Here is a 13,920-nt window from a genome sequence, read left to right as displayed (position 1 = left end):
TGGAACCAGCCCCCATTCAAGAGGCTGATGTCATCTCTCTCCCCAAAGAAAAGGCCACGCTCTCCTTTGTGAAAGCCCAGGGTGACGTCACCTCCTGATCCAGGCACTTCGCCCTTCCTCTGCTGTTCCCAGGTCAGGGGTTTTCTCCCTTTGCAAATGTCACTCTTTCACTCACAAAGCTCCTTGACCTTGCTTTTTTGCCGGATTCCACTGCCAAGTGAAAGAGGGCCCCTGGGAGGCGTGATCAGAAGAGGCGAGGGGTTTGTGCAGCTGGCCGGGAGGCCCTATTCACACGGCTCGCAGAAAAGTTCTCTATTCCCTTCAGCAACCCAGATGCAGGTCCCCGAGGCCAGGCCAAATTCAGCCCCCAGACAATGCCGTCAGCGCTGAAAACTGCACACCGTTTAGCCAGACAGGGCAACTGTGGCCATTTCTTTCTTTACAGAGCGGGATTCTCTTTGATGCTTTGCATAAAGGCGACGCAGGGTGGTTAATCTCACACCCGCAACACCGCTTCAAAGATGTGCTCACAAAGAAAGCCCGATTGTAGATCCATTTTCGCAAAGCAAAGAGAAGATTTGTGTGGGCGACAAAGAGGCACATTTTGTGAGCGGGTTTATTTATTAATTGGCCTCCTGAATGAAGCACATGGGGAGTCTTCCTCGGCAGCAACGGTCAGGAAATGATGCCACTGCGGATTCTGAGCTTGCAGTGAAGAGGTTTGGGATTTCTCGCTGCATAGCTTGGAAGAGACTGGGAGGGGAAAGAGGGCCTGAAAGGAGATTTGATTCTGGTGAAAAGAGGCTCAGAGTTTAAAGGCACTTGCTCTGGCCGGTGAGGAAGAGCAGCTTCCCGGCCAGTGTCAGCCTGTGTGTCCCGGCCCAGCACTGGAGCCTGATTCTGAGATGCGGATCTGAAGAAGCTGCACTCAGACAATGTTTCTGAATTACCTACACAGACACACGTGCATGTGCACACAGGCACATTCAAGAAGATTTCTCTTTAATTTAAAATTGAGACTAGGGTGTCTCTGCGGTGCGGTGGAGTTAACGTCGAGAATCTGAGCGCGGCGAGCTGCAGCAGCAGGGGAAGGGGTGAGGAGAGAGGTAGGGGCAAGGTACCTGGATGGAAGTGCGTGTGAAGAGGGAAGCTGGGGAGCGGCATGGAGAGGACTACTGGGGAGGGGAGAGCAGGGCCTAAGGAAACCGGGGGCCTGGGTCTCCGCCCAGGCTTTCAGCTGGAACAGCTTCTTCGGCGGAACTCAGTTCTTATAAACCAGGTTCCGAGCCGGTCTCAATATTCCGTTGGGCCGCTTCGATGCTCCCGAGGATTCTGCGTAGATACGGAAAGCCGGGTCCGCTGCCTGGGCCTCCGGAGGATAACCAACACTAGATCTGCGCTGTCCAGTACGACAGCCAATAGCCCCATTTGGCAATCCGAAGACTACACCAAAAATAGACAGGAAAAAAATCATGGAGGCAGATATAATAGCAGATCTTCGATGCAAGCTCAAAGAAGTTGAAGAAGAGCGACTAAAAGCTGCACAGTATGGTTTACAACTAGTGGAGAGCCAGAACGAATTGCAGAATCAATTGGATAAATGTCGTAATGAAATGATGACCGTGACTGAGAATTATGAACAAGAAAAATATACTCTTCAGAGAGAAGTTGAGCTCAAGAGTCGAATGTTAGAAAGTTTGAGCTCTGAATGTGAAGCTATTAAACAACAACAAAAAATGCACCTGGAGAAATTAGAAGAACAGCTGAGCAGAAGCCATGGGCAGGAAGTGAATGAACTAAAAAATAAGTTAGAAAAGCTGAAAGCCGAATTAGATGAAGCTAGGCTTAGTGAAAAGCAGCTGAAGCACAAAGTGGATCATCAGAAGGAACTCCTTTCTTGCAAATCAGAGGAAATGCGAATAATGTCTGAACGTGTACACGAAAGCATCTCTTCAGAGATGCTGGCTCTTCAAATTGAGCTAACTGAAATGGAAAGTATGAAGACCACCCTCACAGAAGAAGTGAACGAACTACAGTACAGACAAGAACAACTAGAACTTCTTAATACTAATTGAATGCGCCAGGTAGACCGGCTTAAAGAAGAAAAAGAAGAGCGACAGAAAGAAGCAGTTTCTTACTATAATGCCTTAGAGAAAGCTCGTGTAGCAAATCAAGATCTTCAGGTGCAGCTAGACCTGGCACTCCAGCAAGCCTTGGACCCTAACAGTAAAGGCAACTCTTTGTTTGCAGAGGTGGAAGATCGAAGGGCAGCAATGGAACGTCAGCTTATCAGCATGAAAGTCAAGTATCAGTCACTAAAGAAGCAAAATGCATTTAATAGAGAACAGATGCAAAGAATGAAGTTACAAATCGCCACGTTGCTACAAATGAAAGGGTCTCAAGCTGAATTTGAACAGCAGGAACGGTTACTTGCCATGCTGGAGCAAAAGAATGGTGAAATTAAACATCTCTTAGGTGAAATTAGGAATCTGGAGAAATTTAAGAGTTTATATGAAAGTATGGAATCTAAGCCTTCAGCCAACTCTGTTGCTCTGGAAGATGACACCTATTACACAGATTTACTTCAAATAAAGCTTGAAAACTTAAACAAAGAAAATGAAAGCACTAAAGGTGAATTGTCCATCCAGCGAATGAAAGCATTATTTGAGAGCCAGCGGGCTCTGGATATTGAGCGAAAACTTTTTTTGAATGAAAGGTGCCTCCAGCTTTCCCAAAGTGAAAATATGAAACTGAGAGCTAAACTAGATGAGTTAAAACTGAAGTATGAACCTGAAGAGAAAATTGAAGTGCCTGTACTCAAAAAGAGGCGTGAGGTACTTCCTGTGGATATAACCACCCCTAACGATGTATGTACCACCAGTGCTGTTGAGGAAGAAGTTTATAGATCACCACCTCAGAAAGAGGAGGTACAGTCCTGTCCTAACAATTTAGAAGATAAGTTGCAGTTGGAAAAGACAGTTTCTGTAAACACATCAGGAGTCATTCTGTCTCCTTACAAAAATCTGTCCGTGGGTATTCAGCCAAGGAAGGAAAAGAAATGTGTGAAACTTATAGGAGTTCCAGCTGAGTCGGAAGCCTTAAGTGAAAGAAGTGGAAACACCCCTAACTCTCCCAGGTTAGCTGCTGAATCAAGGCTTCAAACAGAAGTTAAAGAAGGGAAAGAAACTGCAAGCAAATTGGAAAAGGCAACCTGTAAGAAATCACACCCTATTGTATACGTGTCCTCCAAATCAACTCCAGAGACCCAGTGCCCTCAGCAGTAAAGACTTAATGAGAGTTAAGGTACCACTTGCCCAAAAGATTGCTCTGGAGGTTAGTTAAGATTGTCTTTATCTGAAGTATACCATCCTGTAGGTTATTTCCTTCTACTCGTTGTGCCAGGAACTGGCATTTTCATGCTCCTTTGACCAAACATTCAAAATGTGTTTGTGATTCTAGCCAGGAGAGTTCCTTAAGTGATGAACTATGAATCACAGTGAATAAACCATTAGCTGAAGGAAAGTGTTATTACAAATTTATTGGTTACATTGTATATAGATTTTTAAAGTACCTTCAGAGCCATATATATTTGAAAAGAGAACACATTAACTATTATATTTTCCTATGTACATTTTTATGAACATAGTTTTTCAGTGTTGTGAAAATAGAAAACTTGGTTTAAAAATATATATTATATTGTAACTAGATTTTGTCAGCGTATAAAGCACATATGTTCATCTTTGTATTCATATACATGATTTAAATTTTATGTCTCAATTACATGAAAAATATAATTTTGAAATTTAAAATAAAAAAAAAAAAAAAAATTGAGACTAATTTTTAAGCGTATTTTGGACCTTGTATCTGTTTAATATTTATTTACGAATATTATTGAATATTATTATGAATAATATTCACAATATTATTATGAATATTATTTATTGAATATTTTGTATTCAAATCCCACAACACGCCACGTTGCTTCAGTGCTTCCAGATGCTACTCAAAACTCATTTCTCTGTAAGTCAAAGACAAATATTGCTTATACGTGGAATCTAAAAAACACAACCAATTAGTGACTATAACAAAAAAAGAACAGATTCACAGATAGAGAGAACTAACTACCGGTTACCAGTGGGGAGGGGGGAGGGGCACTATTGGGGTGGGGAGGGGGAGGGACAACTTATTGGGTGTGAGGCAGGCTCAAGGATGTGTTGTGCAATATGGGGAAGACAGCCAATATTTTGTAATAACTGTACATGGAAAGTAACCTTTAAAATTGTATAAAAATAAATTTGTAAGTGACAAGAAAAAAAAAGAGAACCGAAAACCAACATTTTATTTCAAGTAAACATGGGTTTTTTTGTATGCACATGTGATACTTCAAGGTCATAAATGCTTCAAAGCTGAATGTCCAGATAATCTCCCAAATAAGGATGCATAAAAGGAAGAAAAAACTCATATTTCTCTGAAACCTGAAGGGTTTACGGGAAAGAGAGGGCATGAGCCCGTCCCTGCCCAAGCCTCTAACAGTGAGGGACCCAAAGGCCCCTGCTTCGCTCTCTGGCTCCTCCTGCTGGACCTGTGACACGACTCCAGCCGCCCTGGACGTGTGGGTCCCCCACGCGCACCCTGCTCCCTCCCACCACAGGGTCTTTCTTCTACTAGGAACCCTTTTCCTTCTCCTATTTGCCTCCTTAGCTCCTGCTTATTCTTAGATTTTAGTTCAGAAGTTGCACCCTCATGCAGGACTGCCCTGGCCTCCTGTGCAGGTCGAATCCCCTTTTGTATGCTCCTGTGGCATCATCACACCGCTAAGTTCACGTCTATCTATGTGCCTCTTGGCTAGATGGCCACTTCTCCCAGTCGCCTGGAAGCTCTAGGAGTGTAGGAACCAGGCCTGGAGCAGGAGGCACACACTGACCGTTCCTTAGTATCTCTGGAAGGAACACAGGGATGACTAGAAATCGGGTTTCTGCCTTCAGGTCACCAACAACCGGTGAGAAGTGAGGGAACCTCTTCCATTGGAGGCCTTCTCTTTTCTGTCGGCCCCCCTTCCCGGCTGTCTCGAGTTAAAGACGTAGTTCAGATGACGAGTATAAACTCAGCATTGCGTAGCTATAGTATATGACAGTTAATTTTGCACAGATGTAGACCACTAACAGTCTCCTTCCAGAAGGTTCTTCCCAAGCATAATTTACATCTAGTGGCACAGAGTTAAAAAAAAAAAAAATTATTCAGTTCTGGTCCTACCTGGCAAAATTTTGTTGCCCAACTCTGGTTCCAAGCTTAGCAAGTTTTCAGCAATTGGGAGTACGTTTTGAAATAGTAAACAGGATACAAGAATAGACAGAGGATGTCTTTGACTCTCCCAAATGAAGACAGATTCCAAATGGGACTGGAAGAAAAAAATTTTCCCAACCAAAACTCAAAGCCATGCCTAGTGTGTTGGCTGGAGAAACCCAGTCGTCCAGGGGTAGCCAATAATGACCAGGAAGTCGTACTCCTTAGTGTGGCCTTGGGCTAGTATGGCTACAACAGCCTGGAGGGGAGAGGAAGCAGTGCACTGAGGAGAAAGATATCACCAGCAAAATAAATCGCTTCTCCTAAAATGCTCCGTCCTAGCTGCATGAAAGAATTACTTAGGGAGCTTTTCAAAATTAGCAGTAGTCAAGGTCCCACCGCAGACCAATGGAATCCTGTTTCCTGGGTTGGAACCCAGGCACCGGTACTTGTGAAAACTCCCAGGCAATTCCTGCGTGTATCTCGGGCTGAGAACCGTGCCCCTAGGCCCTGAGCCTCAGTCTCCTGGTTGGCATTTCTTACTTTCCACTCTCTGACTCAGTGTCAGTAGGATAAGGGCTGGGGCCCCAGTGAGAAAGAACCTTACCGCTTCAGAGATTAGAGAAGAGAAAGCTCTCCGAGTGTGGTCTACAGAGACACGCCAACGGCATCACCTGGGAGCTTTTCAGAAATGCAGATCCATGGGCCTTACCTCAGCCCTCACATCAGGATCTGCATCCTAACAAGATCCCCAGTGACGCATACCCATGTGGAAGCTTGAGAAACACCGTTCTGGAAAATACCCCTTGCCCTTCAGAATCTGGGCCATGTCCCAAGATTTTCCTGTTTCTTCTAGGTCTTTCCACACTGTCTCTAGTTCCCTCAGAGTCAGGCTATTTCTGAATCCCACAATACTAGAGATGGGCTGTATTACAGAGATGAATCAATCCAGCTCCTTCATTCAATAGATCAAGAAATTGACATTCCAAGGTTAAATCTACCTATTTGATGAAAAGGGCAATCCAGAACTTCCACAAGCTTAATTATCATTGCTCACGTACTTTGGGAATTTATAATCTGTATTTCAAGTTATAAGTAGCTGTGGATGACCACTGAATATTTTTAAATACTGAAAAACCCTATACGTATGTTTTAACGAAATACACTCAGGCTCCAGTTCATAATAATAGAACGTCTTACATTCTCAAGTATATAATAGGGCTCTTCGGTTGTGTAAAGTGCTCCGATGCATATAATACATGTACTACGATGTTAAAAACCCTCAACACACATTCACGTATGCTCACCCTGGGCTCACCCCTGATTGTGACAGCAGGACCACAGTTTAGGATGTCTGTGTGTGATGCCAGGTATAACATGGCAACTCCATTCCTCTTTCAAGTTGACTGAATCATAGTAGTGAGTCCTAAGCTCTTGGCCTAGAACGGCTCGTATAATATGCACGAGGACTATATTTTTCAGGTGTAGATCACTCTGGGAGAGTGGTCCTCAACTTTACTCTCCAGGGAGACTAGTTAAGACACAGATTATTGGGCTTCCCTTCAGAGTTTGCCATTCCATAGTTCTGGGATGGGGCCTGAGAATTTGCATTTCTCACACATTCTACTGCTGCTTTGGGGGACCAGGGTTTGAGAAGCACTGCCCTGGGGTCCTCTCCGTTTCGACTGGCCCACATGAGGTCAGTCTAGAAGTTTCAGAACTTGTGTTTAAAACAGATTTTCATCTTCAGAGGAGTGATGATCCCTACCTGTTTTCTGAACCACCAGTTTGTAGGCAGGCTTTTACCTGCCCCTACTCATTTGGCAGATATGACCCCTGTCCTTGGCTTAGTGCATCACTAGCCCAAGCTTTCTGCTCAGGTTCCCCTCACAGCCCAATCCTCTCCCTCCCCCTTCTCTCTCTGATTGACTCTCCTTCCTTCCCTTCTATCCCCGTCACTCCTTCTCTGCTCAGTGTCAGGGTGAGCCATAAACCTCATTCTGTCCCACTCCCCCGAGAGACTCCATTGCACCCCGTGACCTGCTTGCCACGCCCAGGTGCAGCCCTTCACCCCTAGAAACTTCCGTCTGCTCCCTCCTTTCTCATAAGCAATTGGCGGCCGCACCTCCTGAAGCGGTTACCCAAATCCTGTCCACTTGGACTTCACTTCCTGCCTTAACCCCAACAGGATTCAACTCTCCAAGAGCCACCAATGTCTGAGTAAACGTTCTAAGGCCTGGCACTAGATTACCGCGCAGGTTCTGAGGCAGGAGCTGGATGGAATCTGTCCCTGTGGACGGATACTCGGGGATAAAGAGAATGGAAGGAGCCAGGAGGAGCTGAGTCCTGCTTGGAGACAAGATAAGGAGACCATATATTTCCCATTTTTGAGGGCAAGGAGACCTCCCAAACTACACACGCACAGAAAGGCTCCTCAGGGCTCGGAGAAGGGAGGGGGCGCCAGACCATAATATGTTCTGTCAACTTCCCAGAGACCCTTGAGCTGGAATCCATCTTGGCTAAAAGGTGCACGCGCACACAGGGGAGGGCCCCGCGTCAGACCAAATACGGACTCAGAGCCAGACAAAGCAAGATGATTGGCCAGAGGAGACCCGGAAGAACTGCCCCATATAAGTGATTTAAACTACCCCAGAGGCACGGCTCTCTCGCAACCTGAGCGCACCCGTGCTTTCTCTACACATATTCCTCTCCTAATAAACACTTTACCTGCTTCACTGTTTTCCATCTCTTTGTTAAAATTCTTTTTACAGGGGCTTCCCTGGTGGCGCAGTGGTTGAGAGTCTGCCTGCCAATGCAGGGGACACGGGTTCCTGCCCTGGTCTGGGAAGATCCCACATGCCGCGGAACAACTAGGCCCGTGAGCCACAACTGCTGAGCCTGCACGTCTGGAGCGCGTGAGCCACAACTGCTGAGCCTGCGCGTCTGGAGCCTGTGCTCCGCAACAAGAGAGGCCACGATAGTGAGAGGCCCGCGCACCGCGATGAAGAGTGGCCCCCACTCGCCACAACTAGAGAAAGCCCTCGCACAGAAACGAAGACCCAACACACCCAAAAATAAATAAATTTTTTAAAAAAGAAGGAGGCTTTAAAAAAAAAAAAAATTCTTTTTACAAAGCAGACGAGAGCCGGGGCAGCACTGCGGCCTGGGCTCAATCCCTGGTCGGGGAGCTGAGACCCCGCTTCAAGCTGCCACAGCCACGGGCACCCCACAGCCACCGAAGATCAGTTCCACTATTCGTGGATGGTACTGTTTCCAAATATAGAATTGCAAAGGGAACGGTTCTTGGTCAAATAGCAACTACCGAATACAACTGAGATCAGCAGAGGGCTTACCTTGGATGAACCACTGCATCTGGAATCCTTTCTCATGGTGACCGACCCCGTCGGTATAAAACAGCACTTGAAGCTTGGAGCCCGTGGTGCTCCCTGAAGGTGGAATGTCTGCTCCACAATAGCGCCCCATCCGCCGTGGGCCGTCATAGAGCTGCAATCAGAGAGAGACCTCCCAGCGTGAAAACCTACAGGACTTGTCGATGGAAAAAGCAAAGTCCACTCATGCAGCAAAAGCTGTTCCTTGGTTCAAAAGTTACGGGTAAATCTACTGAGGTGGGTTGAGTACAGAAATTAAAAATAGATAATTATATACAGAGAGGTCCCTCCAAATTATTGGGTTGGCCAAAAGGAACTTTTTGGCCAACCCAATATAATCCAGGCACAGAAGAAGGAAATGCTGGGCCAGGTGAGATGGGTTCACATATGAATCACACATGAGAGATGTTCAGTGAATAACAGTATTATAACTGTAAGCTATAAATTTTTAAAATAAATACTAACTATAAACAATTAGACATTTTGGAAAACTCTGAAAGAAAGATACGAAAATTAATCCCACTGAAGAGAACCACAGTTAATATTTTGTTAATACCAGAAGCTTCTCTTACCAACATTTTTTTCATTTGTTTGTATATGTACATATACAAATATGTGTGCAGGGGAATATGTGAATATGGGTGTGTATCAATTTGGGCTACACATTTAATTGTGTTCCCTGCTTTTCACTAAGCCTGTCACTAAATAGTCTATGTAAACATTTTTAATAGTGGCACAAAATACTACTAATATGCTGTGTTTACATTACAATTCTACTGTTGTTCACTTAGGATATTTCCAATCTGGGGGCCAATAAATACAAGTCTTTGTCTGACAGTTTAAATTTCTCTTAGGAAAGATTCCTATAAAGGGAATGAATGAAAGAGCATGATCTTTCATGGCTCTGGATACATATTATTAAACTTCTTACCAGAAAGTTTATACCAATTTATCCTCCCACCAACAGTTGATGGAAATATTTTATGACTGCTATTTTTTTTTTTTTAATTTTTATTTTTATATTTTTTTATTTTTGGCTGTGTTGGGTCTTCGTTTCTGTGTGAGGGCTTCCTCTAGTTGCGGCAAGCGGGGGCCACTCTTCATCGCGGTGCACAGGCCTCTTCACTATCGCGGCCTCTCTTGTTGCAGAGCACAAGCTCCAGACGCGCAGGCTCAGTAATTGTGGCTCACGGGCCTAGTTGCTCCTTGGCATGTGGGATCTTCCCAGACCAGGGCTCGAACCCGTGTCCCCTGCATTAGCAGGCAGACTCCCAACCACTGCGCCACCAGGGAAGTCCCTATGACTGCTATTATTTTAAAAACTGGGGCTAATAGTGAAAATTTGTTTTCTTTTTGTAATTGTCTTAATTTGTTACTTTGGGGTTGAAGTTTCTTTCATGTTTATTGGGCATTTCTTTTTCTCCTCTTGCAACTTTTCTGCTGAGGTCTTTGCCCATTTCCCCACTGAGGTACTTATACATCCTGTTGGGTACCCTTTATCTGCCTTATTTCATCAGATACATATCTCCAAACTAAAATAATAAACCTCTCTGCCATATCTCTTCAACTGGGAAAAATAATGTTAATCCAAAAAGATTGGCTTCCTCATGACTCAGGCCACTACATTTTCTTTCAATCCCCAAATGTCCACATTAAATGCTTTGTTCCAGTTACCCTTGGGCTGAGCTGCCCATTATAAAGAAATGGAAAATGTCTGATCGCGGACTTCCTTTATTATTCTCTTGGAGAGCACACACGTGTGAGTGTATGTGCTTGTGTGTGTCTGTATGTAAATGTATCATCTGGATTCAGTAAATTCCAAACTGACCAGATTATTTTTATTTACTGAAATGTTATGATAGGAAATACTGTTTGAAGCAGGTTGATCTGAGCCTGGAAAACTTCTTCATCAAATTCTACAAAGCCCCTCCATGAAGCCTTCCCCAATCCCTGTAGCCGGTCATAGATTAGTTTTCCTTTGAAACCCCTCAGCTTTTCATTTGTGCTGCTTTGTGGAAAGGGTCACACTCTGGTGGGAGGCATGTGTGTCTCTCTCCCCCACTGATTACGAGTTTCCTGAGAGCCCAGACTACCTCTTACGCCCCCTCACAGCCTAGCACAGGGCCTTGCCCAGGGCGGGCTCGCAGTACAGCTTCAGTGAAGGAAGACAGCCACCCCCCCCCCGCCCCCGACAGCTGCACTGATTTTCATAGCACTTCGTCTGCACTGTTACTTTAACGCTGCACAGTTAGATACATGTTAGCGTCTTACAGCCCTAAACGTCAGCATGCTCTTTTCAGGCAGCAAAAGGTCTGCATCCTTTGTGGCCACTCTGCAGAAGGGCCTTGTTCAAGGTCATAATCAAAATCGCAGATTTCTGAATTTGGCTCGTCTCCCTGAGTTCTCAAAACGGGCTGCGGATCAGCCGTCCATTTCTGTGCGATGCGGGGAAGGTCAGTTGAGATTTAAAAAGAGAAACTCAGAAGTCCGTCATATCACTCACCCTTAAGTACTAAACTTAAGCATTTTATGCAGATGATAAAGATGAGGTTTAGTTTTCAGACCTGTCCCTTCAGCTTCCTTTTAATTTTTTAAATACTGCTGCTTTGAATATGTGCATTTATTATCAAACTTCTAATACTGTAGATGGTTGACAGAAGACATAAGGAGGGAGCAAAAATGAGAGAAAGAATAAAGCCACATAAAAAGAAGAGGAAACGAAAACGGCCCTCCACCTCCCATCTCCAGACCCACCATCCACTGTAGGAGGTGGAGGTGGGGGAGGAGTCTATAAGGTAATCTGTTTATTCCTAAACTACTGCTTCACTGCAGGGCATTTATTTCAGCCACAGAGTTTCTATTAAACCTAGGGTATGAATTCCAATTCAAAACTAATTAGTACAAAAATAAACATACTGTTCTCAAGCCTGAGCATAATAAACAAGAAATCGCTCTACTGTTTTCCACTCCAAAAGGCTCATTCTAAACTTTGGATTGTGCTGCAGTGACCAAAACTTTAATTACTTCATCTTTATCCAACAAAACATGAGGTAAGGTTTCTCTAGAACTATAATTGCCTTAAGCTTCTCGGATCTTCTGAAAAACTAGGTAGCAACATTTCAAGGAGCCATATTTTAGATTCCGTGCACGGCCATAAAGAGTATAGTGCTTTCGCCTCCCAGCTCAGCAAGGTTAAGAAACGTGACATTTTCACATGACTTGGAGGGGATGTTTTTTTCTTCCTTCCGGATGGAATTACTTCACTGAAGGAGAGCCCCTGATCCCAGTGCTTCTTAAATAACACACTGTGAATGGAATGGGGGTTGGGGGTAAAGGGAGTGGGTCTGGGGGGAACAGTGGTGAATAACAAGTAGTTTCTTTTTGCCTTTGGAGGGAAGAGAATGATACATTGAAATAAACATCAAATAGACATTGATGAAAATACTTAAATGTAATGTCAAATAAATTAGTGATTTAATTAGTGTAGAAAAATACCTCTCTAGAAGAAAAAAATCCCATACCCCTAATTTTATGTCCTTCTAACGTTTACCCTTAATTAAATCAGGGGTTTTTGTTTATACTCACACAGATGGCTAACGTCACCTCAACAATTCATTCCTGCGTAAATTTACCACCCAAAAAGGAACAGTCATCTTTCAAAGTACACAAATACCGGTTACCATGGAAACCAGTGGCTGCCTCCTGCTCCTGATGCTGTTTTCAGAGCCGAATGTTAACCACAGGCCATCCCAGCTGTGACTCACTGGGGCTGCTGGCCAGCATGTGGCTCGGTCCCGCTAAGGGTACCATTGCCGGCTTTCAGAAAGCCCCAAGATCTACCCCATCTGAACAGTATTTGAGGCCTTGAGTCCATAGGAAGGAGACTAGCAGAAACTAAGAAGTGAAAGACTGAGATTCTTACTTTGAATATGAAGATCAAATTTGTATAACTGTGCTTAGAGGTTTGGGTTTTTTTTAATACTTGAAATGCTGTTTACATTTTCAAGTTGCCATTTAACGTATCTTCAGATGTGGATACGTGTACGTACAAAACCTGCTGTGTAGAATCTTTTCAGTTATCCTCTTCAGGAGAAGATTCGTTCAGAGTTTTTGTGTTTTAGATCTTCCACCCCCGCACCACCCTGAAACATCTCAACCACTCTTACGACACTCGAAGAGGAAGGAAATCTCTTGCAGAAGTCTCGCTTGCCAATTTCTACCTACTTCCTTTGCATGGGTTTGATAATTTGGTGCACGCATAGTTGATGAGACCATTAGAGATTTCTGACTACGGCTGCAACATGAAATGATCCGTGGACTCCTAAATAGTACGGACCCATGCACACAAAATGGAAGACAGAAAACCAAAGACATATCACTGACAGAGTGAGATTTTTGTAGGATTAAGGTTTTTGTAGGTACTTTACAAATCACTGGAACTCAAGTCTGGAGAAACCCAGGGTCAGCTAATGTGTAACCTGTTCCCTCAGCAAGAATCAACTTTATGAACTGCAATAACCCTCAGAACAGAAATGTGCTTTTCAAGGGCCTCTTTGCTGCTAAATGGTTTTATGATTTTGAAAATTTGTGACCCTAATGAATGAAATTATAACTAATTGTCTCCTATCTCAGTTTGGGATGTACAGATAGACTTCTTTTCTAAACCCACTTTAGAATCACAGTGAGTAACAACTAAAACTCAGCCCTTTCTATTTTAGATCAGCATCGAATTCACACTTTTTCTAACTACTGTTTTTCCTATTTACTTGAAATTTTTCTGGAAGAAAAACATTTTTATAGTGGAGGTTTAATCGTAAGAAGAATTAAATATAGTCCATATAAAGAAATTAAATCGAGTTTCTTTGAGATGATATCATTAAAATATGGAGAAACTTCTGGAAAAAAATTTTGGTCCAGTTCCTATTACAAATCTTTAAAAACCCCAAAAGAACTTTATCCTTTAGAGTTTAATATGTAATTGAAATAATTCATCTGCCGTGAGGGAGAATTCTAGGTATAGTAGAGAATCCCTGATAGTTTTAGAGAGGAAAAATTCTGGTCAATGTAAAAGAAGAGAGTTAAATTTCTGAGAACTATACTCAGTGAGTTCACAGAGTGGCTTTTTGAAGTCAATGTTACTAGTAGAAGATTATATTTCAACTGAGAGCAGGACAGTAATTTTACCGTAGGAACACACTAGAGTATATTCAATGTGGTCAGTGTCAGGCTCTAGATTCAAAGTCCAGTC

General features: G+C 43.7%; 2 protein-coding genes across 3 annotated transcripts in view; one reads left to right on the top strand and one right to left on the bottom strand.

Annotated features, from left to right (window-relative positions):
• The window catches only part of CUBN (cubilin), a 290,843-nt gene that overhangs the window by 176,298 nt on the left and 100,625 nt on the right, over positions 1–13,920 (bottom strand). For both annotated transcript variants that reach the window (XM_007196413.2, XM_057544323.1), the window contains one exon: positions 8,637–8,787. In XM_007196413.2, coding sequence (XP_007196475.2) covers positions 8,637–8,787 — 151 coding nt within the window. The remainder of the gene's footprint in view (positions 1–8,636; positions 8,788–13,920) is intronic.
• Positions 1,086–3,768, top strand: LOC130707720 (protein Spindly-like). The gene is given in 2 exon segments (XM_057544324.1): positions 1,086–1,106; positions 1,459–3,768. A coding segment is annotated over 1 exon segment (1,812 nt). The 5' UTR covers positions 1,086–1,106; positions 1,459–1,472; the 3' UTR covers positions 3,285–3,768.

Source organism: Balaenoptera acutorostrata, chromosome 3 (assembly GCF_949987535.1).
Source record: "Balaenoptera acutorostrata chromosome 3, mBalAcu1.1, whole genome shotgun sequence".
In the NCBI taxonomy this organism is placed as follows: domain Eukaryota; kingdom Metazoa; phylum Chordata; class Mammalia; order Artiodactyla; family Balaenopteridae; genus Balaenoptera; species Balaenoptera acutorostrata.
This window is presented reverse-complemented; position numbering and strand designations above follow the sequence as displayed.